At 45.4% G+C, this 26,184-nt stretch overlaps 2 protein-coding genes across 5 annotated transcripts in view; both read right to left on the minus strand.

Moving 5' to 3' along the window:
* Positions 1–246: 246 nt before the first annotated feature.
* AP5Z1 (adaptor related protein complex 5 subunit zeta 1) lies at positions 247–9,752 on the minus strand. Of its 4 annotated transcripts, XR_004168727.2 has the most exons (18): positions 9,626–9,752; positions 9,421–9,558; positions 8,900–9,086; positions 6,936–7,080; positions 6,407–6,519; positions 5,768–5,936; positions 5,214–5,354; positions 4,854–4,891; positions 4,611–4,773; positions 4,174–4,352; positions 3,511–3,653; positions 2,545–2,694; positions 2,195–2,306; positions 1,719–1,816; positions 1,393–1,525; positions 998–1,212; positions 797–921; positions 551–687 (listed from the first exon to the last, which is right to left on the minus strand). XR_004168727.2 is itself a non-coding variant. In XM_031606616.2 (17 exons), the coding sequence occupies exons 1-17, from the start codon at positions 9,664–9,666 to the stop codon at positions 417–419; spliced, it is 2,436 nt and encodes an 811-aa protein (XP_031462476.2). In that variant the 5' UTR covers positions 9,667–9,752; the 3' UTR covers positions 247–416. The 4 variants fall into 4 exon arrangements, 3 of the variants coding, with proteins under 3 accessions (XP_031462476.2, XP_090007351.1, XP_090007350.1); XM_031606616.2 differs by lacking the exon at positions 797–921 and having other exon boundaries at positions 247–687; XM_090151225.1 differs by lacking the exon at positions 797–921 and having other exon boundaries at positions 247–687; positions 9,631–9,691.
* Positions 9,753–10,690: 938 nt separating this feature from the next.
* FOXK1 (forkhead box K1) overlaps positions 10,691–26,184 on the minus strand; it is a 50,472-nt gene continuing 34,978 nt past the window's right edge. Inside the window, exons 5-9 of the mRNA XM_031606617.2 lie at positions 25,601–25,794; positions 24,355–24,521; positions 23,370–23,654; positions 21,807–22,031; positions 10,691–19,535 (exon numbers count right to left, since the gene is read on the minus strand). Coding sequence (XP_031462477.1) covers positions 19,315–19,535; positions 21,807–22,031; positions 23,370–23,654; positions 24,355–24,521; positions 25,601–25,794 — 1,092 coding nt within the window. The 3' untranslated portion in view covers positions 10,691–19,314. The remainder of the gene's footprint in view (positions 19,536–21,806; positions 22,032–23,369; positions 23,655–24,354; positions 24,522–25,600; positions 25,795–26,184) is intronic.

Consider the following 26,184-nt stretch of genomic DNA (forward strand, 5'->3'; position numbering starts at 1 on the left):
CTCAGAAAGGCCTTTGCTTGGCAAGCAGAGGTGACAGAAGAATCACGTGTGTAGCCAGGGTGTAGTCAGGGGAAAGGAGAGAAGAGGATGTATGTCAACAAAGGGATGTGATGGGCTGGCAGGGTGGTAATGCAGGCAATCACTCACTCATTCGCACAAACCCACTGTTATTTTCAATCCATGCTGGCCTGGGAGAGGTAGGACAGGAATAGGAGGTAGAAAAAGCAACAGATGCTACCGGAGAGATGCACAAAAACAGGCTGCAATCCAAAGAGCAGCCTCAGCTCTACTTATTCCTGTTTTCTGTTTCATTCACAATCATTTGTTCCTCATTTCCAGTTCAGAGCACTCAGCCTTGAGTGTTGGCTGTGTCAGATCAGTTACAGTAGAAGGTAACTCCCACAAACCCCACACCCTCACCCCGGCACAAAGCCAGGAGCTGGCTCTAGGAGACGGGTCACTATCCTCAGAGCAGAAGGCAGGGTGTCATTCACCTCCTTCTGAAACCGTGTATGGGCCACATCCACAGATGGTGTGAACACAAACTGAGCCACACTTGGCATTTTTAGTAGGTTCATGAGCTCAGTTGCCCGGATAAGGATCTCCTCACGGTCCTCCTCGCAGTACACAGAGGTGACAGCAGGGCTCTGCACAAATGTCCTCATCTTGGACAGGAACAAGGACACCCTGCAGGAGAGAATACACAAACTTCAGCTGTAGAGCCTTGCACCATGCACTATGTAATCATGTGTCTTCTACCACAGAAGACTGATGCAAGCAAACACCAGACACCAACTGTCCTTTGTCCTGATGCACAGAGAGTTTGTCAGCAGATGAAAGCCCACTTCCTCCCTACAGTTTGCTTCCTCTGTTCTCTTTCACTTCCAGGTTCCATCAGTTGCCAAGTATGTTCATCTAACACTGCAAACATCTGTGTTTGGATCCATCAGATCTGCAAGTTTCTGCCATTTTGCCCTTTCCTGCCATCAGTCCTCACCTGGGGATCAAGTCCTGGCTGCGAGCTGCCAGCTTGGTCAAGGCAGTCATAAGGACAGTGATGGCACGGGGTGCATAGCTGGGGACACTGGCCTGTGGTCGGATCTGGGTGACTTCAAACAGCACAGCCTCTAATGACTCAAAGAATCGGTTGATCTGTTCCACAGTGCAGCGCTTGTCATAGGACACAGACATGTACTCTCCAATAGCCCAGACCTGAAACAAAGGCAGATGTACTCAGGGCAAGCAGAAGGAAAGGGGATCTTATCACAGTTTAGGGAATGGCAAATCAGATGATGTAATGCTAAGACAGGGTAAAGGAGGAAAGAGAAGCTGACCAACAGATGGCACTGCAGCTGGGACACCCTGTGGCAGAAGCAGGCAGGCCCCACTTACCACGTGGGTGAAGATGGGCTCCTTGTTCTGGATGTTGCTGACAGTTCCTGAGAACTCAAGAAGCTCTTTGGACAGTTCCACAACGAGCGCAGGGCGCAGCTTGCAGAGCATCACTAGCTGTGAGCTCAGCACTCTGCAGGAGAGATGGAGAGAGCTCAGACCACAGCCAAGGCACTGGTCACCAAACCGAGGAGGTGCTGGCAGCATCCAACCACTAGCACAGCAGCTGCATGCTCAGGATGGTCACAACTAGAACAGCTGCCAGGCTGTCTTGGGAAGCCAGCAGAAGGGCTGAGAGCTTGGCCAGGCCTTCTGTTTTGTCTCACCTATGCACGTCATCTTTAAATGCTGGGATCTCATAGAGCTGGTCGCTTCTCTGCAGCACCAGCACCACCAGCTGGTTTATCAGAGATGCATCTGCAAACTGAGAAACAATCCCAGCTTCAGCAATACTGGTGATTTCCAGCAACCCAAACTCAAATTGATCAGCCAGAGAGGACCACGCCAGCACAGAGACTGCTTGATACAGCAGCAGAGCAGTGCATAAAGCAGGTACCAGGCACTCGTTCTGCACTCGCTCACAGCTGTCTGGGAAAACATTTGTGAACACTGATACTGCATCATGGAGCTCTCCTCCTTCTTTGGATGAAGCGGGCAGCTCAGTGCAGCTCTCTGCCAGTACTGGACCACCCACACTGCTGAAGTTGCAGTGTGTTAACACTCTCCTTAAAGTGATTGTTCTTGACATAACAAGAAATCCCCACAGCACGTGTGGAAGTCAAACTGCCCAAAAAGCATTTACCTCAGCCACCACACTGAAAAAGAGCTCCAGCAAGACAGGGACAGTGTCTGCACACTGCATGACCCTTCCGCTGCTTGCCAGGGATCCCAGCAGCTGTCGGAGTGGAATCAGCCTGCAAGCAGCAAAGAAACTACTGATAAAGGTGTGCTCCCAACTACTCCCTTGTCTCCCCTTCCCTATAGCCCACAAAGCCTTAGAGCACTTGGCAGAGCTAACGCAGGGAAGGAAGGTCAAGCCCACCTCACCTCAGATGAATGCAGCTATGCCTTTCCTAGCAATCCCAATGCTGCCTCCCAGACCTGGCAGGCTGAACCAAACCCTCATGGCAGTCTCCTAAAGCAACCTCCTACCTCTCCTGGAAGTCTTCAGAAACAGATTCGACACGGAGAAGATACTGGAATGTACTCCTGTAGAGGGGATTGCGGAAGGCCTCCAGGCAGGCAGCTGGCTTCACAGCAGGATCACAGGCAGCCCTCTCAGCGGATGGCAGAGAGGAAGACCTAGAAGGAGAGACACACAGAATGTGCTGAATTGTGAGAATGGGCCAGGCTATGGCTGGAATCCTGAGCAATAGAGTGACACATATGCTCAGGATATTAACTTGGTCTAACCCTAAGCCCCCTGAAAGCCAGAGAACTAGAATGCCTGAAATGGTGAGAAACAGACCCCATACAGAACTCACAGCTCCAAACTGTGGCAATAGCTCCAGAATTGCTTCTGTGTAACTCCTGTGGAAGGGGAAAATGGCACTCCTACCCCTCGGACACCAAAGCCCACCAACTTCTTGTATCTAGGATGACTTCCTTTTCTGAGCACTCCAAAAAGAGCTGCTAATGTCAGAGAACAAAAGGAAGAGCAGAAGTACAGCAGTGAGAGCCAGCTCCAATGCCTTCCCATCTCCCTAGACACTCTTTCAGTCCCTAATGAGCTTAGGAAAAAACTTCCGTCTGCCTCCAAAGCACAGCCAACAAAGAGGAGCAAGAGCAGGGACCCACTAGTCCACATCTCTATGTGGAGACAGTGGCTGATGGCAGACACTCCAGCACAAGGCAATAGTTTGGATCTGTATACAGATGGTGAAATGACAACAACTCCCCGAGTTCCAAAGACAGTCCAGTACCGAAGTGTAAGGGCTCTCTTTCTGTGCACACTGCATCACCAGGAAAATTGAGCTGATGTCTGTGCAGCTTTGTGTTAACCTGACTGCAGCCTCTCACTCCGACAGCAGCAGCCAGAGGGCAGCTGAAGCTCAGAGAAGTGTGTAGTCAACATCAAAACCCTGATAAGCAAATGAGAGGAAGGGAAGTTAGCATTACCTCATCTGGACATCCAGAGCTGCTGTCAGACAGGGCAGGTCAAGCAACAAATGGAAGATCTCGATGGCTGTCCCCGCATCCAGCAGAAATGGAAGAATGTCCACAAACTCAGCAATGAGGGGTGGGCTGTTCCATGCCAGAAACTGTAAGAAAGCAGTACAAACTGCTGCACTATTCCCAGGACTCCACCACACGGTCAAGACAATTCTCACACTGCGACCAAAAGGGATCAGGAACGGAAAGTCACTTCTGAAAAGCAGAAACAAAGACTAAGAGTTCAGCCAAGAAATGGGGAGGCTGCTGGTAGCTCAACACATGCATTTAGAAGCTGATTTAGTGGTGAGCAAGTTGAAATGTTTCAAGTTTTCAAAAAAAAAAATCTGCTGTGTCTTAACTGTGCACCCTGCACTACCCACTGACAGTAATACTAACCCAGACTCCCCTCTCCTGGTAGAGCTAATCACACTCAGAACCCTCTTTCCACCTCAAACTCACAATTTTCTAAGTCCTTCTTACCCATCCCTCTTGGCTGTGCCCTGCCTAGCACTGCCATGAAAGTATAATGGTGGGCTATAGGGTGTGCTGAAAGGCAAACAGAAGGATTTGGAGGCATAGAAAAGAAGCACAACAGGCTGTCTCCTGTGCTGCTCTGGCAATCTGTACCTTGAAGAGATTTGGGAAACTCCGCCTGAATATGCTGGAGGTCTCAGACAAGAGCCGGCTGTTGTCTTTGCAGAATAGGACAAATTCAAAAGCCAGTGATGAGTTGTGGAAGAGCTGAGCTGGGATATCAGTGAATAAGTGCTTGTAGATTGCATCAGAGTCCACAGCAGCCATCTCGCCTGGGAGGATACAGCACATTCCTGAGCACAGCTCACCCAGCAGTCCTGTCAACAGGCGCTCCAAGGGATATGCAAAAACTAAGTCTGGGTGTGTTTTTCTAAAAAACACAAGACAGCCCAGCTTCTGACTCTCCAGGAGTGGGATCATGAATCCTGGAGTACAGCCTAGGCTGAATTATAAACTCCAGCAGCCAGCAAACTGCCAGGACAAAAGCTGTGCTGTGAGTATGCCAGACTAATTTGTGGAAGATGACTTACCATGATTTAGGAAGAACTGGGCAATGGGCAGCAATGCCCTGGCATAAGTGGCGTCCCCACTGATCCTGCCATGCAAGATCTTCAGGAAGGATGCTGCACGGTACACATAGGAGGAGTCCTGTTTGCAGATGATGTCCATGATTGTCACTGCCTCAATGAGACACTGCAGAAGAGCAGAGAGCCAGATCACAGTGGGAGGAAGTCACAACACTGAGAGCTTCAACCCTATCCCTGTGTACTTACAGCTTTCTGCAGGTCTCCATCAGCTTTCTTCAGGGCCTCTGCCAGAGAAAGATGTCTAAGTTAAAAGCCAACCAGGAATGTTAGGCTGTCAGTATGAGTACTAATCCAGATTTCAGGACAGGTGGGAACACACACGGATCCAAATTCCAGGCTAGTAAGAATCAAACTCCACAGCATCCCTACAAATCAAAGTTAGGAGGCAGGCTTAAGGCTGGTCAATAACATACACTGGCAGCTGCAGCCAGTCCTGTGCCTCCAGCCTCATTGTGGATGCCAGGGAGTGAGATCCCAGCCTAAAGAAGCAGCAAAGCAGAAGCATTTTCAAGAACACTACCAAGGAGGGCTCATGTAAAGACTCACGGCGATTGCTCTGCTCAATCAGCCGCTGGCAGTACTCAAAAGCTTTCTCCCGCAGACGTTCCTTTGGGGGAAGCAGGCGACTTGACATGGATGAAGTCGAGACCACAGACATAACAGACCTATCCACTTCTGATTTGTCACCTATAGAATAAAGGTTATCACATATCAGGTCATATCACAGGCAATGCAGCCCACCTGCTGCTGAGCAACAGAGGAGGAGGTGTCTGTCCCCAGGCACACTGTGAAGTAAAGAAGGCTGGGAAGAAGGCAGTCACATAGGAATATTAAGGAAATGCCATCTCCCACAACCCACACCCTCTTCTTCAGGGACACGTGGCATTCTGCCTGAAACCAGGGAATACTGAATGAATAAACCCTTGCAAAAGGGTCAGAAAGCATCAGCCAGGAGGTTTCATCTTAGTCCAAGAGCTCTAAATTCTTGCCCACCTTCTGGCCACTTACTGGATTTCTGGCACAGCCACCTCATCAACTCAGAACACACCTACCTCTTGTGGGTGCAAACCCACCATTGTCTGTAGCCCTTTGATTCAAACCTGAATTTGGTGTGTTCATCTCCTTGCCCCCATAGCACAGCAGCCATTTCCGCAGCATGGAGAAGGTTTGCATGTTGAGCCACTGATCCTCTGTGTAGTGCTGACCCAGCGAGAGCACCGTGAAGAAGTCTGTGGCAATGGCACCATCCACCTCCGTGACAGGGCCAGGCTGGGAGAAAAGATGCAGCAGGTAAGGCCCCCAAAGATAGGTGAGGTGAGAGGGCAAGGAAAACTTCACTGAGCCCATGGAGACTAGCAGTTCTTGTTTATATGCACTATGGGGCCTGCAGTGGGGCAGCCTTCTACAGCCAGAAAAGTCAGCAGCATTGGATCCTCCTCCCCACCTGAAATACCTCAAACTTTTCCCTCCCACTCACAAGGCTTTTACTCCAAGGTACATGCCCAATTAATGATTCTCACCCCAAAACTATTTCATGAGTTCTTTCTCTATAGCAGAACTCCTAAGTTTAGAAGCTATAAATACCCTTACTTTGATTTCTTATGCTTCTTGTCTACATATTCCCCAGGAAAGTGACCAAAGTTAGCAGCACTTCCAGATTTATCAGAAGTTGATTATAACAGCAGGCTGCTGACAAGCAAACACCCCTGTGAGATAACCACAAGCAATTCAACACTGACCTGTCTGGTTCTGGGATTAGAGAAGAAGCCTCCAGAGGGCTGAGCGACTCCTTGCTGAGTACTTGCATACCTCAGCCAGTCAGCCATCTTCTTGCTGACTACATTGATCTGCTCTGTACAAAGAAAATCACAAGCTCAAAGCTAGATCAGAGAAGCAGTCTCTGAAGCACACCTCTACTGCTCTTCAGCTGTTCTATTTCTGTTTCTATTTCTCTTTGCCCAATACTCTTCAGAATATCTGCAGTTTCACATTCCTACTGCATCTAGAGACCCAAATGTAGGCTAAGGAATGCGTTAATTTGATACAAAACAGAGACTCTGTCCCCTTGAAGGAGCCCAAGCAGCTGATGGCCCAATCTGTTCTTTATGTGGCAGAATGTACCTCACCCAAGTTCACTTTCCTTGTGGTAGACATGTCACTTTTAAGAGCAGTTTCTAAGTCCTTCTCCCGTCCAAAGTCTTCAAGGACCTCTCTGATCACTCTACAGATCAAAGCCAGATGGTAATCTCAGGTCTCCCACATACTTACCTTCAGTTAGAGCTTCTGGTGACAGACTGATGACATTTGAGAGGACGGGAAGAAGATATCGAGAACTCTGACCCTCAGGCAATCTTCCTTCCAGGGCTTTTACAATACGCTGTCCCACAGCAGACACCGCAGCCTTCTCTTCTCCCTTAAAAATAAAGCAGAGGTAAAGCTAGGCAGATAATCTCTTAAAAGCACTATAGACCAATACCATACAAAACTCCTCCATCAGGCATCGATACCAATGTCAAGGATAGAAACAACAGCACAGGCTATTTTACCATATCTTATAGAGTTCTTCAGCAATGTGAATTCATAGATCTCTGGAGGGGAGAGTTCTTTGATGAAGCAACATGTTTGTGGACAAACATCACCTGAGGTGGGAATCAAAAACTGTAGTGGCTGTCTTCAAATTAAACACTACTTTGATCCATCAATTCCAGAGCAGCGAGTGCAAGCATTAACTACTCCCCTTGTGGTCAGCTTCTTAGCTGTTAAATTAGAAATTTATGAACAGAAAATGGACCGTTGCAACATGCTAGAGGACTCTCTGCTCAGCCCATATCCTCACAATGAGGAAAATAAAGCTGTTACAGCTGCGGTTCTTAGATGCCAACAAACCCTTCTGTCCAAAATATTTTCTTTTTAACAATAACAGGTGGAAGCAGCCTTTGGAGAGATTTTCCTTCCTCATGAGCATCATCATGCCAATAAGAACTAAACCTTCTCTGCTGCTTGGGGTCCTGGACAGCTGTTTGTTGAAGGTGGTGAACAAATATTAATTTCTGACAGTCTCCATCTAATGTCAGCTTTGTACCTGATAACTGGAAGCAATTAGGAAACAACAGGCAAGCTTCCAATGAGAAACATCATATTAGAACCTCACCCATGAGTGGTTACTTTCTATGCTCCTCTAGCAAACAGATGTGGGCAAACTGATCAAAGGAAATAAAGACTCTATTATCCTATTGAAAAGGAAGTTTAAGGTTTGGGGATCCTTGTGGTGAAGGAAAAAGGAGAGATATCCTCTCCCTGTCCCACAGATACATTGCTGCTGCCTACTGCAAACAACGGTGCTGCTTATGTGCATTACTGATGTGTTTCCTCTTGCTGCTCAGAGGAAAATCTGGCTGGAATTAAATCAATGGCAGGTTTCCAGCTCCTAATGCAACACCAGAGGCTGTGATTTCTGGTAAGCCAAAAGCTTTATAAGAATAATATCAGTTTTACAGAGCCAAGGGGGACAGGCAGGCAGGCAGGCAGAGAGAAGAAAGATGATTTCCATCCAAAACAGCAACAAATACAGACCACATTTTTAAAGGTTCTGCTGAAATAGGGCTGCAATCATGAGAGAGGCTACCACTCACTGCTCCATTTCTAGCCACAGAAGTGATTCTGAAACGACTAAAATGTAGCATGTTTCAGTAGCGTAGAAAATTAAGAAAACCTCTTTCTGGTTTTAGTTAGAATCTAAGAAAAATTAAAACACAAGGTATGTTTTTATTCTGTAGAAGTGCAAAACAAAAATGTAGGAGACATTTCTGAGCATACAGCGAGACTCAGAATGAAAACCTTCAGATGGACTAAGAAAAATGTTTTATCTTTAGCAGGCACACTTAAGAGAAGCAACAGGAGAAGGGAAAAAGCTAGATGAGGTTTCCAGTTTATTTCTGAGAGCAATCAACGTGGATGGAACATAAAAAAGTGAGTTCTCATGTTTCCTTCTCTGTGGAGAATCAAGGTCTTTCAATCAGCAATCCAAATTTGTATTGAAAGAAAAAAGTTACCAGTTTTTCCTACACAAAACAGGCTAATAATGTTCCCTGATTGAACGCGGAAATAACTCTGGTTTCTCCTGGATATCACCAGCTGATTTTCTCTCCCTTTGAGCTCAACAAACGCAGAGAAGAACCTGAAAACAAATCCATACTGACAAGGGACGACACCTGCCTTGTGAGGCCGCTTACCTGGGCCAGCAGGACGGAGGACACCAGGCTCAGCAGCTTTGTGTTCTGAATCCTATGGCAGGAGAGGCGCAGCCCATCGCAGGGTGCCATCTCTCTCAGGATGGCAGCACACAGCAGCTGGATCTGCTCGGGGCACTTGGGTGAGCACAGCACAGTCTGCAGCAGCTCCATGAGTTGAGCATCCAGCCTGTGGGGTCAGCAAAGCGTTAGGAGCAGAGCTGCATGCTTACAGCCTGCACGTTTGTGCTGTTAGGATCATCTCCCTTCACAGCGACCCTGATTAATATCTTAATTATCATCTGAATTCCGTCCCTTAGCACAGCCTGTAACACAGCACCCGTTACGCTCGCTGTGAAGGGACGGTAGCCCTCTGCAAGGGGAAAAAAGAACAAACAGGGCTTTAACTCTTACACCGAGCGCACTGTTTACAAACTGGAGTGCTCCCTCAAGGCTCCAGCCCTCCCCTCCCACCTCCTCGGCTCAAACAACGCACGCTCTGCCTTCACCCAGCCGGCACTCACTGACGGGGGCTCTTGCTGGCGGCCAGGACGAGGTGCAGCCGCTGCAGGCAGTCCGCGGCCTCGGCGCCCGGCTCCGGGCCCTGCAGCTGGGCGGCGACTCGGGCGGCGAACCTGCTCAGCTCGTCCTCCTGCACCTCCCTGCGAGGGACGAGAGGACGTGAGGACCCGGCCCTCGCACACCCCGAGCCGCCCCGCGTCCCGCTACCTGGCCTGCTTCAGGAAGTTCTCGGCCGCCGCCGTGCCCATCCCGCCCGCAGTCCCCGCACGCTGTCCGCCCCCTCGGTCCGTCGCCAACGCGGTCCCCCTGAGCAGAGCGGTCCGCAGCGCCGGGCCCGGGGCACGCGGCGGCCCCGCGCGAAGGTTCCGCCCCAGGGACGTTCCGGGGACCGAAACAGCTGCTCAGCAGGTGGGGCTGCAGCTCCCTGACACAGCCTCCCCTGCTGCTCACAGCCCTGGGGCTCTGTGCAGCCCTCTGCCTGATGGACTCCTCAGCACTCATTAACAGCGTGCCTTGGCAATTAGCCACCGCGGCACCAGCTCCCTTTTACCCTCAGAGGCAGCATCCCTGAGCCCAGCTATCAGCAGCAGGGCGGAGAGGAGCAGCAGAGCTCTGGTTTTCCTGCCTTCTCCTCTGGCTGCACGCCCGGTGGGCACAGGGATGTCCCCACAACCATAAGCAGCCAGAAAAAAAAGAAAAAAGAAAAAAAAAAGGCTCTGCTGGGTGAACGTCTGTGCTGAACAGCATACTTTTTTTTTTTTTTTTTTTTTTTTTTTTTAAATAATATTTTAAACATGGAAGCGTTAATCGAATGTAGATAACTTTGTGTCAACCGTGGTTTCAAAAACACTCCTATTCAAATTTGGAGCTCAGAATTAGTCAAAATAAACCAAGAATTTAAATTCTGGCTCCTTTATGAGGAATGACAAAAGCAATTGTGTAACTTGGGTACAGTGAGTACAGAAGAAATTTCTGTCACCATACACGTCCACAAAACAATGGTTGTAAGTCTCAGGCAAAGATTCTGCTGCAGTTTGCCTCTCAAAACGACATTTTGTTTCACTTCTTGATGGAATGAAAACTACAGCGTGAGGACTGGCTGGTAACACCCACAGGGGGCATTACGGGTCTCAAACACATGCACAGCTACCTGGAGACTCTGAAACAGTGTCCAAACCTCCTATCTTATTCCATTTAAAAAGAAAAAGGAAAAAAAAAAAGGCAAACATACTTACCCAACCAAGTTTACCACAGGAAAAAAACACCTTCTTGGTCAGACAGAGTGGAACAGTGAGCTGCCAAAAATCATTGGCTCTGCATGAGTGCAAAGGTCTGCATCTCATCTGACATCAGCTGCAACTTGCTGAGACAGTGCTGCGTCCAGAGGGATCAGTTGCTGAGTTGAGGGAGGCTCAGCCTGGTTTTAAACCCCCTCAGTGCCACCCAGGGAGCGTGCAGGTCTGTCACTGGAAAGCAGCAAGAGATTTCAGGGCATCTTCTCTTTCATATATAATTTTATTTCTGGTTATAGAAACAAATGCTAAGAGGAGAAGCAACACTCCCCATCCACATACATCAAATTAAGGTAACAGAACAGTTGAAATAAATGAAAAAAAAAAAAAATAGTAGAAATTTTAAACTTTGTTATAGCTTTAAAATATTAATGTTCTTGGTACATTAGAAATCACATTCAGATCTCAAATCACTTAAAAAAAAAAAAAGAGTATGGCTCCATATTTGAAAAAAAAACAAAACCCACTGTATCCCATTTGATGCAGAAATGCAGGCTCTGCTCCTCAGGTGCTGGTTGTGCTGTCAGCACTGCTGGGATGCAGAGCTGCAAGGCGGCCTGGTGCAGGTGATGGACTTCCCAACTGCTGCCCCAAATGGAGCTCTTCCACTTGGGATACACACACACACCTTGCTTTTTAAAAAGCACTGATTGTGAAAACAAGTCACAGAAAAAAAAAAATAATAAAAAAAGTACTTTTGATATCAGTCTCAGAAAACAAAAGAAAACCCCGAACATCTTGCTGGAGGTCATACAGGCAGAACCAGGAACTGAAATGCAGGCATGGCTTTCTCCCCCATCGCAATTCCTTAACTTAAGTGCTGAATCCAGGTGAGAGGGGTAAGGCTCCTCGTAACAAAGCCAGTTCTGCTTCTGTCACAGCACTGCAGTATCCTGGTCCTCGTCCCACTGCAGCTTTCCCACATGACTCGGTGTGAATGCAATCACAGAATGGAGGGAGACTCCAACTGGCTTTTTTTTTTTTTTCTTTTAAAGAAAACATTCAGAATCTGACCAGGCCTTCCAGCTTTACCACCCATTGCTCACACAGCTTTGATTTATCCTAAGACAGCTTCAAACAGTTCTTTGGATAGCAGTCTGGACAAGGCCATCCCATCGGCACAAATGGCACACATGGAACCCAAGAGTACCACCTTGTAAAGCTGTTGTACTTTAAAATCATTCCATTTTCCACAATGTTACAATTGAACACTTTTTTTTTTTTTTTTTTTTTTTTTTTAACATTGCTTTCTTTTCCGTTAAAAAAACACCTTACAAAGAACAATACTCTGATTCTCTCTGCTTTAAGACCATCTTGTGGGCAGGAATACAGTGAATGTAGGCTTACAGCAATCCCCTGCTGCAAAACCAACCTGCCTTCTTAGCAGCCTGCCCACATCTGAGGAGCAGCACTCAGCACAGCAGAGCATCAGCATCTCCTGCACTGGACTTTTAGCAGCAAGGCAGCAGAACAGAAGGAAACATCACTTTTTCTGCCCCAATTAAATCACATTTTACTTGAGCTAACAGACATTTCTCCTCAACCCCTAGCTTTACGGAAGGCTCTGTTTCAGATTGCTTTCAGTGAAACTGAGATAGAAGTGAGACTGAATGGTCTGGATCAAGGATGCCAAGGTATGAGATGCTGCATGTGTTGCTTAACCCAGCAGCAGACATGAAGTAGAAATCAAATAATACAAAATAACAGGGGAAGGCTGGTTGTCACAAGGGCTTTTTTTTTTTTTTTTTCCCCCTTTTCTTTTTACTTTCTTTCTACTGAGAAGGAAAGAGGAAAGCTGTTTCCTTTCACTGCTCCTATTCTGGTTCCTCCTTGTCACACCTTCATACCCTGTTCTGCCTCAAATATCAAAGCCCAACCACCAGACAGTGAGCAGAAACCGAGGCAAAGAATTTGCACAGGTCCTCACAAAGGAATTGCTGCTTTGGTAAGAGCTATTCAGTTTAGGAAGCCCAGTATCACGTGCTTTTGAGAATATTTCTCACAGCCCCAAGTAGGTCAAAAATGCATGTTTCTGAATTTAGCATCCTGGAGTTAAAGCAGGACTGAAATTTGACAGGTTAGGGAAAATTTATTCTCTGTGAATAGAGACCTCATACCCCATAAAGAGAGGGAAGTGCAAAAGGAGAAAAATCTCACCATGAAGAAACTGATCCTCTGTGCCCCAATGACAGTTCACCTGCCTGACAGACAGACAGAGGAGTTCCTCAGCCTCACAGCATCCTCACAGACCCTCCATCAGTTCCCTCTGTTAGCAATACGGTCCCATTACTTGCACAGCAAAAGCGTAAAGAACTCCTCGATACCACATCTAGAGATAATTTGAGACAAGAAAGGCTTCCAGCTTTCATTAATGCCATTTGGGGGTTTTCTTGCCAGAAAAGCAGCACGGATTGTGGGTGGCTGAGTGCATGACAAAGCCAGGAGCTCCTACACAAGGAAGATGCAAGCACTGCACCACCTCATCTGCTCTGCGAGAGTGATGACAGCAGTCAGTGAAGGAAAGCTGCTTCTGCAGGCTGCCCACATCTGTCACACAAATAGGTACATCGTTCTTTCCAAATCAGTGCCTGGTGCAGGAATTTATCAATACATGGTATAAAAGTCTGTGTAAAGTACCATTAAAGAGAAAGAAATAGTCACGGACCATTTATATATCTATATTTACACACACACACATTAATAAATATAAAATTTATGTTTACACAGATCTAATTTAATATTCTCTGGAAAAAAAAAAAATATTTAAAGAGTTTCTACCTTAGCTGCCACCCATGAATTGTCAGTGGGTTCTTCTATCTTGAGAGCAAAGGGGTAGACTTGGCACAGATTCTTTCTGAAATGTAAAGTGACACACGAGGAGAGGACCAGCCAGACCTTCTGAAGGCTTTAATTCAGGGGTGGTAAATCAGAAAGGTATCAAAAAGCATAGATATCAAAGTCGATTAAAAATTTGGAATTTAAACAACAGCGTTCCAAGAAAACCCCGATATTGTTCAAAATGCCTTGCTTAGGACAAAATAAAACGCTCACTGCTCTATTACTGCCCTGTGAAAGACATCTAATAGAGAAAGCCCACCATCTCAGCCAGGTGCATTCACTGTTGCTTACTACACGTGCACAGTCCTGCAAACAACCAGCAGTGTGTGCTGCTCTAACCCTGGCAGCTGCTGGGCACAGAGATGCTCCAGCACAAAGCTACTTCTAGGCAGGTCCAGACCAACATGCAAGCACTGCTTCATCCTCATCAGCTCCAGCCAGCCAGATGACATTGTAGTGATTGTTTTTTCCCAGCACAGCTGGCTCCATTGCGAGCTACACTTCATAACAGTAGTGTATGCTACAGTAATAGCAGCTTTGGCATAATTTTTACCCAGAAGGAAACAAGAAGTTACATGATTGAACCATCTGTTGTATAACTGCAACCTAACGTACAGATTCTCACCAGATGCAGACCTTCAAGCAATTGCATTAAGTTAGGAGCTGTATTAAAGGTCTCTGGAGTCAATAGAAACAGCTACTAATATAGGGGGAAAATTGTGGCAGAGAGAGGAAATGGGAGCTTGACAGAGAGCCTGTCTGACAAGGGGAAAAGATCATCTGCCCTCAAAAGCCCAAAGTAAGGACAAAGCTGTGAAGCCAAGTCAACACCTTTAGAGCTTCCTGCTTAATGCCAGAGTCCAACCTATGAGCAGCAGGACTGGCAAACATGTGAGATTTTGCATCAGCACAGAAGCTCAAGGTAAGACCCCACTGGAATGAAATTATCTATCTGATAGAGTGAAGCATGGGCAGTAAGAAGTGATCAGGATCCCACAATACTGCCTCCAGTCCAAAAAGCTGCAAGAACAATTTGGCACTTCAACAAAATAGTTGAAAGCGTACAAATGCAATGCACAGTATTTCCAGCCAAACAGGGCTGTATTTGCAAAACACAGCCAGCAGGCCAAGGAAAGTGGTTCCTCTTCCACCCCAATCAGCATTTGATACTGCCTCTGGAGTACTGCGTGCAGCTTTGGGCTCACCAGTACACAACAGAGAGGGATCTTCTGTCAGAATTCTACCTTGCAGGCTTGAGCACCCAAAGTGCAGAAGAGGTGGAGATAACCAGGCTGCTGTGTTCAGAGGAAGCAGCAAAGCAGGGGGTAAATCTTACCCATGCCTTCAGCTGCCTTCTTGGGAGATGCAGAGCAAGGCTCTCCTTGTAGGTGTGTAGTGATGGGAAAAGAGGCATTGACATGGAGGGATGCAAAAACCTTTCATCTCGTGAGAGGAAGGACGAGAGCTGTGGAAACTCCATCTAGAGGCATTTATAACTCAGCTGGATGTGGTCATGGCGATCTGATTTCATCAGACCTGCTCTGAACATGAGGCTGTAGCACAGACATCCAGAGGTCTCTTCCAGACCAAATTATTCTGCGTTTCTAGGCAGCTACTGGCCAGTAGCAGAGACAGAAACCTAGACCTGAGATCTGATCTTCCCTAACATTGCAGTTTTACATGATTTACATTCATCAGTGATAAACTATGATTTAGGAGAGACAGTTTAAATCTGAAAGACAAGGAAGATGGAAACAAGCAACCAGTTTGAATTTAGAGATTAAACGCAGTAAGACTGAGGAAACAGCTTTTGATCCAGCAGGAAAAGTCCTCAGCTATTCCTAAATTAGACCCTTGTATTAAAGACCCCAAATCCAGGTGCAGCAGGGAAGTGCTTCTCCTTTCACCCAGCATTCTGGCTCTCACCTACACACTAGTGCACATCAGAGCAACACTGAACACCTTGCTAGGAAACCCTCTTACTAACACAGACAAAAGGCTCTAACTTGAACTTAACATCCCCGTCAGTCAGAGGAAAGTGCTCCACATCATCCCACGGGAAGCTCAGGTCAGCCACTCTCACTTGCTTAGATACAGCTGTATAATCTTTTGTACTTCATATTGTGTTTTACTGCTGGCATTTCCCTATTGAAAAAGGGGAAAAATGTGGAATGACAGTTACAAGTACACAAGACAGATGTCTGAAACACGTGCAAACCAAGTTTATTCCTTCCCAGTATCTGGAGCCAGACCACAGCACTGATTGCAGGAGCACTGCAAAAGCATCAGCTATTATTTAACTTCTTCTCTCACAAAGCTTTCACGTGGTTCTCACAACACTCTCCTAAACAGACTGTGTCCAGCATAACATTTCTAAAACACATAATGAAAGTTAACGTAGAGTGACTAAATTGACCTTTTGCATCATGCTCTGGACCTACACGTATCCCACAGGTATTTTCATCCCTGTGTCCTTGGATAGAACTTAAGCAAGGTGCTGCTTCAGGCAGCGGATAACAGTGAGAGTGTTTGCTACAAGGGACAGAATTAATGGCACGGGGGAAGGAGGGAGATGGAGAGAATAAGTTGTTGAGAATATATGAGCTAATCGTGGACTCCATCTCTGTGTTCAGCACTGTGTTGTTATCACTACATCAGATTAAATGATCTCACTGTAAAAAAAGCTTCCTGTCTCACAAGAACCACGGTCAAGACAAAACAATAACAAAGGAATTCAGATGAAAAAAATCCCAAACAACTGCATTCAGCTTTTGTAAATGGAGGCAACGAAAGTTGCTATAAACTGACCACAATCAAAGGAAAATTAGTCTGTCAGAGGCACAGTGAAAAGAGAACTCACGTGTTATGAAGCCAGTTTGAAAATCTTCTTAGGTCCAAGTTATAGGAGGTTAACTAATCAGCATGCCTTGACCTTTGTTAGACAGGCAGCAGCAGATGCAGCAAAATGCCCTACTCCTCTCCCCACCAAAGCTCTCTCAGCAGCACTGTAACACAGAAATCCCAACGGGCTGCACCATGAGATCCAGGCACCTCCAGCAGATGGCTGAACAGATCAGAGAGATTTGCTTGTGGCCAACTTGCACTTAAACCACAAGGCACTCTGAGCCACACAAAGAAGACTGAGAAGGCATTATTCTGTTCCAAACACAGAGGAGGCAAATCTATGGAGTCAACCTGAGGACAGACTTAGAGGTATCACTAAAATAGCAGCTGGTTTACAAGAACACCACAATGCAGCTGATGTATTGCTATGGTGCTGGACTAGCATAGAGAATGTTCAGTCCCAATGACTTAGAATTTCTAAAAGGAAAGCAGTAATAAGGAAAAATTTTGCCACAGAAATTTGGCAGCTTCAGACAGTACTCTGCTGGTTGTTCATCTTGGGCTGACTCACCTAACAGTGCTGGAAAATCAAAGACTGCTTCAGGAAAGCTCTCTTAGCCTCAGGGCTGTTTCAGAGGTGTGCCTGGATCGAAACAGCATTCATCTGAATGTAATGATTAATTACGGATGAACTATGCTGCACTCTCCCTCGTACCTTCTTCCTTGAAGCCCGTTTTATTGAATTCTGCCTTGAAAAGGCTACAGAGAAAACAGAGCTGATGTGTCTCTTTTCCAGTCTGCTGCACCTGGTCCTCCTGACAGGAAACATAACAGCTAGAGGTTGGCCTGCTTCAATTTGTGGGCTGGAACAATCCTCCACAAGAATAATTTCCAAGTACTAAAACACAGCCTAATAACTTGGCACTGAAGGCACACAAATTATGGAGGCTGAGCTGTAGATAAATGAACTGTCCCAAATACTTTTGCAGGCCCACGACTGTAGACTGTGACCACAAATCATGAGACCACAACATTCTTTCTTACTTTCAGAAATATTTCTCACAAAACAATTGGCTTGAGAATAAAATGCACTTGGGTTTTATTCAAATGGTGGGACAGAGCTATTGAATAGGATTTGGCAAGCAGAAGGGAAACCTAGAAGGGAACAAGTGATGCTAGATGCTACTGCATGGATTTTCTCCCCCTCTTCAAATTTCATCAGACGTGAATTGCTGTGGTTTAACCTACCAAAGCCATACACCCCATCCCCATTAAGTCACTTTCTCCATTAATAAAGCCATAACATTTTCTAAGTCATAGGGTCTCTGCTGTGTTGCCAGAAGACAAACGAACCAAGGGGATCACACACAAGTGTAAAGCTGAAGGGGTCAGCTGGAGCCATGCAGAAGCTGATTCCTTTGCCAGTCACAGGTTCCACACACACCCACTTCTCCACTCAAGTCTGCTTTGCTTGTAAGATGTACTACATGAAGAGCCTGGAATACAGTTTAAACAATCCCTCCTTTTACTGGCCAACTCAAACAGTCTTAAAGGTAGGGCAGACAGGAGAAGGAGCTGAAGAATGAAAGGAAGCCTCTGAATTCCTTTTGGAAAACCTGTTTAATACCTCCAGTGACTCTTAAACATGGAAAATAAAAGGTCTCTTTTGCTTTGGTCTCTACACACAGAATTTCTACTAAATACTATATGAGCTCTGGTGCCTCTCACACCTGCCCTTAATTTTTCTCTCAGAAAAATAACAAAGGAGCATTGCTATCAGCCTCTTCCACCCACGAGAGAGAGTTGGAGACAGATTCCTACCCAGCTCTGGCATCCTGAACATCATCCATGTAGCTGAGGATGACACTGCCAGTCAAGGTGAAGGCAGACCGCTTCAGTGCAGGAGACCAGGTAACATTTTCTTAGGTTTATGGGGACAGTGGCTTTGATATCTTTGATCTGCAGTGCTAATCTGAATAGACCCTGGTGCTGGAGAGCACAGTATGTGATCACAAAAGTAATATCAAAAACACATACAACCTCTGAGACACCCTTCCCCACACAATCCTCAGACATTAAGATACTTGGGATGTTGTCCAAAGCAAGGGATGAATAACTGTAAGAAGTCACTGAAGGTACAAAACCTTTTAATATCTTTACAGGAACCAAATTAACACAGTTCCTCTGTCATCTCATTCTCCCTCAGAGGAAATGGAGAGAAATTGCATCTGGAAATCCAGGAGGTTGAGCTGTGCAACTCTTCCTCCTGAATCGCCTCATAAATAAACATTCATTAATACTCAGATTTTTTCTGTTTTAGAAAAAAATTAATCTGCCTTTTTCTTTAAGCTTGGTACCACGTTTCTTTAATGCTGTTGTTGTGAGATACTGCACCCATTTTTCAGTATTTGACTGCCTTAGCTGGCCTTTTAAAAATGGTCCTACATTTCAAAGCTCGGAGAAGCACAGTATTAAGGCATTTCCAGGGAGCAGAATGTATCTGTGTTACATTCCTTTAGATGCTGAACTGCAAATCCCATCCCCTTGGAGCCAAAAGGGGAAAATACAGTTAAAAAAAAATCCCAGCAGTCATACAATCAGTTGTCTGTATTTTTTTTTTTTTTTTTGAATCTTTAAAAAACAAAGAAGAAAAAAAGGAAAAAAATATCCCATAGGTAAAGACAGAACAGAGTTCCAGGTACTGGTGCTTGGGAGGGGTTTTCCATTCTTGTCTTTTTGGCACCTTGTGATTCTAACAGCTGTTGACCTCCCATTTTAAAAAAAATCTGACTTTAAAAAGAGCTCTTTATTTGCTATGCTTAGAGCTGTTACAGTTGTGGTTTGTTTTCTTTGAAAGCTGCTTTAGGGGCTGCTGCCATCCCATGCCCACCCCACACCACTCCAGCTCCTCCCACCGGTTCTTCATTCACTGGTTGCCTGTCCTTGTGGCACTGTAGATGTGATGACTCCAGTTTGGGCCTGGACTGCTCCGCTGGACTCTTCTATCCGAGGTCTTTTGACTTCAGGTTCACTGGAAGAGGCTGCTGCTGTCTCTTCAGTCCCTGTCTCACATACCCGGCTGACTACAACAGGAGTGGATGAGCTGGCCTGGGCTGCGAGAAGCTGCAAAGGATTTGTAAGAGCTGGGAAGGGAAAGAAAAGAGAATCAATGTGGTAAGCAATACAAGTGTTTGTCACTCCAGGAAATAAAGCCACCACAGTCAAATGCAGCACCTCGGCACGTATTCAAAAGTGTTCCAAACCATTCTGTAAGGCTCGTTGGCCTCGTTTGTCCCCCCACAACAATCCCAGTTTTGTGCAAGTTCACCAAACTGGTAATAACCTCTTTCAATGGTGAACTTTTTTTTTTTTTCCCTCCCAATCCATTGTCAAACACAGCATTAACAGTGAAATATTCACCTCCAGAAAAGGAGGATCAATCCTCTGCCAGAATCACAGCACGCCTCTTGGAGAAGCAGTTCTTTAGCTACCTAAAATCATACCTTCTTGCAAGCTACAACATGTGTGTTGCACCTATGGTATTGAGGGCTCTCCTTATCCCATCTGAGACTGCCAAGAAGACAGCTGGGGCAGAACTTGCACAGTAAGAACAACCAGTCTGTTGGGACACTAGATTACAACCCAAATATTGACTGTATTGACATCTCTCTCATCAAAGGGGCAGGAAGGTTTTACAGCTTACACCAGACAATCTAATATGTTCCCACTAGAACTGGAATCCAAACTTTGGAATTTCTGGCTCCCTATCTTGTATTTCAGTACTGACTAAAGTCTCCTGTCCTCCCATTAATAAAAGTGGTGAGAAAAAGAAGACTATTTAAATAGCAGCTCTGTGTAAAAACGTCTACAATTCCTCGTTCCAGACAAAGAATGTGCTTACACACTGGCTTTGGCACACATCACCACTTGGAAAACAAAACACATGCAGGTTTTGGACTCTGCATCAATAAGAAAAGCAGCCAAAGGGGACTCAGGAGACAGCACATCCTCTGCCCTGCAGACTGATTTGCAAAGGATGGAATAACAGAACATTACGGTGCGCTCAGTGCTACGAGCATCAAAAAGAAGCCTTAAGATAAATAAACAAAGGAAACAGAACAAAGGCCCTCAAAGCCCAGAGATTTCTTCCAATGCATGGGAAGAAGGCTACACAGTATCAAGAGGATGAAAGAGAGAAATAGGATAAGGATGTGGGCAGAGACCAACTACATTTTAGTGACTGAGAAAGTACCTAAGCCTTGCAGCTGAAAAGAAGCTGACTTTGTACAGATGAGTCGAGAGATTCAGGCTCCATTTTGTTAACTAGAAAATTCACTACCTATTACAAAAAAACCTAAACCCTTAGACACAACTGGAACACTTCTAACATAATGAGAGAGCTAGAAAAATAACTTGCTGAGATCAGAATATCTTAACATAAATGCAAAATAAAAACTGACTCTACATTAGAAACACTACTGCAGGGTAGTAAGAACTGCCACCTGCTTTATTTAATATCTTTGCTGCATAAAAACCTTATTGCTATTAATTTCTCATTGCTCCAATAAGATTCTTGCAATTCCAAGTGCAAGCTACATTTTCTGCCTTAACAGAAAATTCTGTAAAATGTTCCTATTCTGCTTTAAAGAAGTCATCAAAACCTCACCAGTGCCCTTCATTTCCAACTCCCTGTAAGCATCAGCCTGGGCCAGCAGAGATACTTAGAATCCCACTGATAGGGACAGCAAGAAGCCTGGATATTACCACCCTCAGTCATCATCCTTAACTGCACAAAACCTGAGGTGCTGAGCAAGCACAAAAAAAGACTGCCAAGACACAGCCAGTATGAAATTTTAAAAATCAGGGTTGACAAATGACTGCAACACATCCTGTATATAAACAGTCCTGCATTCATTCACCTGATGAAATACATCTTATTTCTCTCAATCTCTAAGACCTGAAGAAGGGAAAGTATGTTATTTTCTTAATGCTCTATGGAGCCATATTTCACAAGATCTAAAGAGCACCACTGAAATTTTATTATTTGGCATGCTGAAAGCAAAGGCTATTTGTCAGAGGAAAATAAATGAAAAAGCAGAGGCTTAATGAAAGAATCACTAACACTTTCAACTAGGAACCCCCAAAAGCGTAAGTAGCAATACATGCATAGGCAAGGGCAAAGAGAAATTGGACTTCCCTGAAACAAAGGTAGGTAGCAAAACTTATCCATCAAGGAGACCTGAGCAAACACAGGTAGACTGTATCTATCACTGATGTTTACAACCACAGAAGTTGCCAAATTGATCACCTTTGGCACTGAACACGTGGAATAACTTGCATAACTAAGAAGAGAAAGACCTCATAACTTGACAACTAAACTGCAAAGCTTGGAGAGCAATCAAAACAAAGCTTACCATAAGCACTGCCGGTGATGCTGTTGGTGGGGACAGCATGTTTGCCGTTCTGGGTGACCGCCCGCACGGGGAGCTGATGCTGCCCAATGGTCACTGGAGCTGCCTGCTGAAGGATTGTGACAGTCTGTCCTGGAACACCCTGTGCCATCTGACTGGCAACTGTCTGAATAACACGGCTGGCGGTGGGTATCGTGGCAAATGCGATCGTCGGCTTTTCATCCATACCTGCTTGGAGAGCAGAATAGACAACAATTATTTAGCACCCAGCTGGTCTAGGAGCAGGTTTTCTTCTCATTAATGTTGCAGCAGTAATACATACCCCGGGCTTACAAATGTTTAAATCCTCAGCACCACAAAGTCACTTGCCTTTGATGTGTCTTATAATGTTTATAGGGTGGAAATGGAAAGCACTGCTTCACAGGTTTTCAGCTTAGTCACAATAGTAACATATTTGGGCTCCAAGGAGCTCAGGATTCCTAGAGGCCTAACCCTGTGAGAATTGCTTTAGGCAAGATCAGGCTCTATGTACACATTTTCTGTGGGTTGACTCATGTAGTCATCTCTGAGAAGGTAATGACTCACTCACCTGCTCACTGCAAACAGGGACATAAGAACAGGGTCTATCAGTCCCTCTGAAATGTTCTTTTTGAAGCTTATCAGAAACCAGGGATGAATATTTGAAAACACTAAGTTATGTATAATTACTCTAAACATATTAAGAATTTTTTTTTTTAATAGCATAAGCCACCCAGCCAAAAAAAAAAAAATCAGGACTGTAAATTAGATGGACCATAAGCAGAGACTTGCAGAAAGAATGACTGGAAACAAGAGCAGAAAAGGCAAGGAAAGCTTGGAAATTAGGAAGGAAGAGGTTACAAGTGGAAATAAAATGGACAAATAGGGAAAGAACAAATGACAGCATGAACAGTGAGTGAAAGAAGGGAGCAGGTGACAGGCAGCTGCAACTGTGCTTCAGCAACATGAACAGGATATAGATAGGAATTTCCAGAGAATGTGAATGAAATTCAAACATAATAACCAGTGCTGAAACAAAAAGAGCCAACGATCCTGGCACTGCTGTAGAGGAGGCCTTTGTTGTAACTGGTATTTGAAGGTTGCTTTCATGAAGTACCACCTACAAGTTCATGAAGTACATGCTTTCCCCTAGGAAACTGAGCTGGCAGAATAGAAACACCATCATTTACTGACGAGGACAGCCTGAAGTTTCAGCCCATCTCTCATGCCATCAAGCAGCATCCATGGCATGTCCAAGGGAATAATACACATGCATAATACCAATACAGGGGCTAACAAATATTTAAAGCACTTCATGTTTTTTCAATCTTCATAGCCTGTTAGATTTGCTCTCCAAAGATGACAAGGGAACACAGTACTCCTGCTCAGTGGTGGAAATAGCCTGATGAACTCCTACTCAAGTTTATCTAGACAAGCATCTTTTATTAAGGGCTAAGCACCCAGTGAGTGAAACTGATGTCTGACTCTCCCCCACACTCCAAGCCTGCTTGATTTATTAGTGAAGTAGCAAGAGAAGTGACAAGCTACCTCGGTGGTCACCAGCTAAGTCCAACACTGCTCCTGCAGCTTCATGAGCTCCTCCTGCTGTGCCCTGGTTTGTGAGGATGTATCCGTTTGCAGAGTTTGCAGAGGAGGTCACAACTCGAACCATTGTAACAGTGGGAGCTTGTTGAACGACGTGAATTGCATGACATGAAGGCTGTTGAGAAGTCACTATTGATGCTGGCATGTATGCAACTGGTTTTGCCACCAGAGTAGATGGCCGAGGAGGAGGAACAGCCATAATCACTGGCTGGGCACTGACTGGGGATCCTAAACAGAGAACAGAAACATGCACAAATAGAAGAGGTTAAAAAACACGGAAAAAAGCTTCTACACGTTTTACCTGTGCACTTTCTATATCTGTAGTATTTAATCCTTCAGAGGCAAGATGTGAGGGTAGGTAAAAAAAAAAAAGATTTTGAAAATGTCATCTCCAGTTTTTTATTTACTAACATACAAAAACCCAAAATTGATATTTTAGCACTGTTTTGTGAACAAATACCATGATAAACCCCCAAACACGAGGCTTTACATAATGAGCTTTGCCTTCCAACTAACTTCAACAGGAACACCAAGGCCAGTTGTACAGCTGACAAGCAGTACTTACCTGGGGGCTAGTATTATCAAGGCTCTGGCCACAGCACCGTGGAGCTCTGCATAGGCAAGGTGATCTTACCATGAAGCCTTGAAAATTACCGAGTGAGCCATGCACTGCCATGGCTACTCTGCTGTGAGTTCCTTAGAGACACATAGATTAAGGTTTGCTCGTGTGTTTCTATACATTCCTTTACCTCCTGCCCCTTCGCACAAAGGCTAATAAGAAAAATGATCTGAAGTCGCACATGCAACTCTAACAAAGTCCAAGACTTAAATCCTCCTACAACAAACTGGCAGGAACATTCCTGCAGCGTTCCCAGCATAGCACTGAGCACAGTGGAAAGTCACCTGCTGTGAAACAAGAGCTACTCACCAGGTGCACTCTGTGAATACCGATACTCCGGAACTGAGGCTAATTTTGACCCAAAGTCGTGATCGTGTGGAATGGGTGAGCCTTCCCTTGACAGGCACTCTGGAGTCTGTAGGCCACTAGAGTGAGGGGACAGCAGGCCAGGGTGAGTTGGGGAGGCTGGAGCACTCCTGGAACACCAGAACACACTGTTGGCAGGTGTAGATGTATTTTGACCACAAGACAGCAGCAGAGACCAAGCTTTGTCCCCATCAGAGGACCCTTTGAGAAGAAAGATAGCTAGTCTCCCACATTTCTTACCCACTACAGTCTTGCTGGGAAAAGCTGAAAGGCGCCCAGTAACCCCACTAACACTCTAGCACCAAATACAGTCACAGCATTCCTGGCTGAAGGCAACTGGACCCTTCAGAGTATGGTTATCATTTCAAGACTAACTGCTGACAGAGAAGCCAAACGTGCCTCACGTTCAGACCAGTTTTGCAGTTTCAGGCCATTCTCAAAGGATGTTTGTCAGTGTTTGAGAGAGTAGGAGAAAAATGCACAGTAGATGCAAGTGGCCAGACCCATATGCACTCAGCTGAGCTGTTGCTACTCCTTCCTCAACCACTTTTCACTTCTGGTCCCGCATGGCCACTAAATGCATAAGGAACTCAAACACAGAGCTGCTAATCAGCTGAAAATCTCTACTTGTTTTTCTCCATCTTAGACAGAAGGAATGTGAGGAGTGCTACACAAGGCTGCTCCAGCTAGGGCTACACTGCATTAACCCCACAGCAACAGGGCTCAGAGAAAGCCCTGCTCCTCTTAGCAGCCCCATCATTGGCTGGAGCACTTACACAGAACGGCCCCCATTGCTTAAAGCCACAGTCAACGTGATGTTCCCTATAAGAGAGAGCTTTAAATACCACAAAAGTTATCCCCACTGTGATCTAATCCACATATAAACACAGCTTTCCCAAAATTAAAGACTGGCATCTGGAAACATTTACTGTTTTGAATTTCTTTGAAATGATACCAAAGCAGATACGTTATTTGATGCATTTGTAGTTTGGTTCTGTTTTTTTTTTTTTTTTTTTTTTAAACACTTAAAGACAGAACAATTTTCAGATTATGCCCCAGGACTACTTAATTATATTACCATTCAAAAAGCTATAAGCAGAATTAAAGTTTGCTCACTGTACTTCAGGAGAAGGTTGCTTGTTTTCTTTGCAATGAGTTCAGCACAGAGATTAGAGGAGAGTGATGTTACCTGGAGGAGAGAGGCCCAAAAGGTGTTCGGAAGCAGGACACTCCTCTTTGCCTTCGTTTTCTAAAAGCTTGTTCTACTAGTTTAGCTTCAGAGGCAGGGTCAATCCGCCAAAAGGAGCCCTTCCCAGGTTCCTCCTGGGAGCGTGGGACTTTAATAAAGTAACGGTTCAAGGAGAGGTTGTGCCGAATGGAATTCTGCAGGAAGCACAAGAATGAGGTGATTATTTCACCGTAAGGAAGCACGTAACAAAGGCAAACTGATTTTGCCACACAGCTCGGAAAAATAAGATCTATGCTGCCCAGAACAGTGCTGAAGATAGAAACAAGTCACTTAACTCAGGGAGCTCCGAAATCACGGGAGAAATGCAAGAGAAAATCTGGGGAAATAATGAGACACAGAGCTCCTAGTAACCATACAGAAATGTGGGTTTGCTCAGCACTATACAATCACTTGAATATACCTGGAGTCAGCAAGTACAGTAGCTTTGCTATGGAAAAGAATGAAAGCAGAGCTTCTGCTGAGGCAGGGGGAAAGCAGTGTAAACCACATCAGAATTCTCTCAAGACAGGTTGCATTCAAGGCAA

The sequence above is a fragment of the Phasianus colchicus genome, chromosome 16, assembly GCF_987193195.1.
Source record: "Phasianus colchicus chromosome 16, bPhaCol1.hap1.1, whole genome shotgun sequence".
Taxonomy (NCBI): Eukaryota; Metazoa; Chordata; class Aves; order Galliformes; family Phasianidae; genus Phasianus; species Phasianus colchicus.

Coding starts and splice junctions, on each gene's coding strand:
- AP5Z1 (XM_031606616.2), bottom strand. CDS start 9,666: ATGGGCACGGCGGCGGCCGAGAACTTCCTGAAGCAGGCCAG. Junction 3,654..4,173: donor GTTTCCCAAATCTCTTCAAG/GTACAGATTGCC, acceptor GCTTTCTTACAG/TTTCTGGCATGGAACAGCCC. Junction 1,213..1,392: donor AGCCCATCTTCACCCACGTG/GTAAGTGGGGCC, acceptor CCTTTGTTTCAG/GTCTGGGCTATTGGAGAGTA.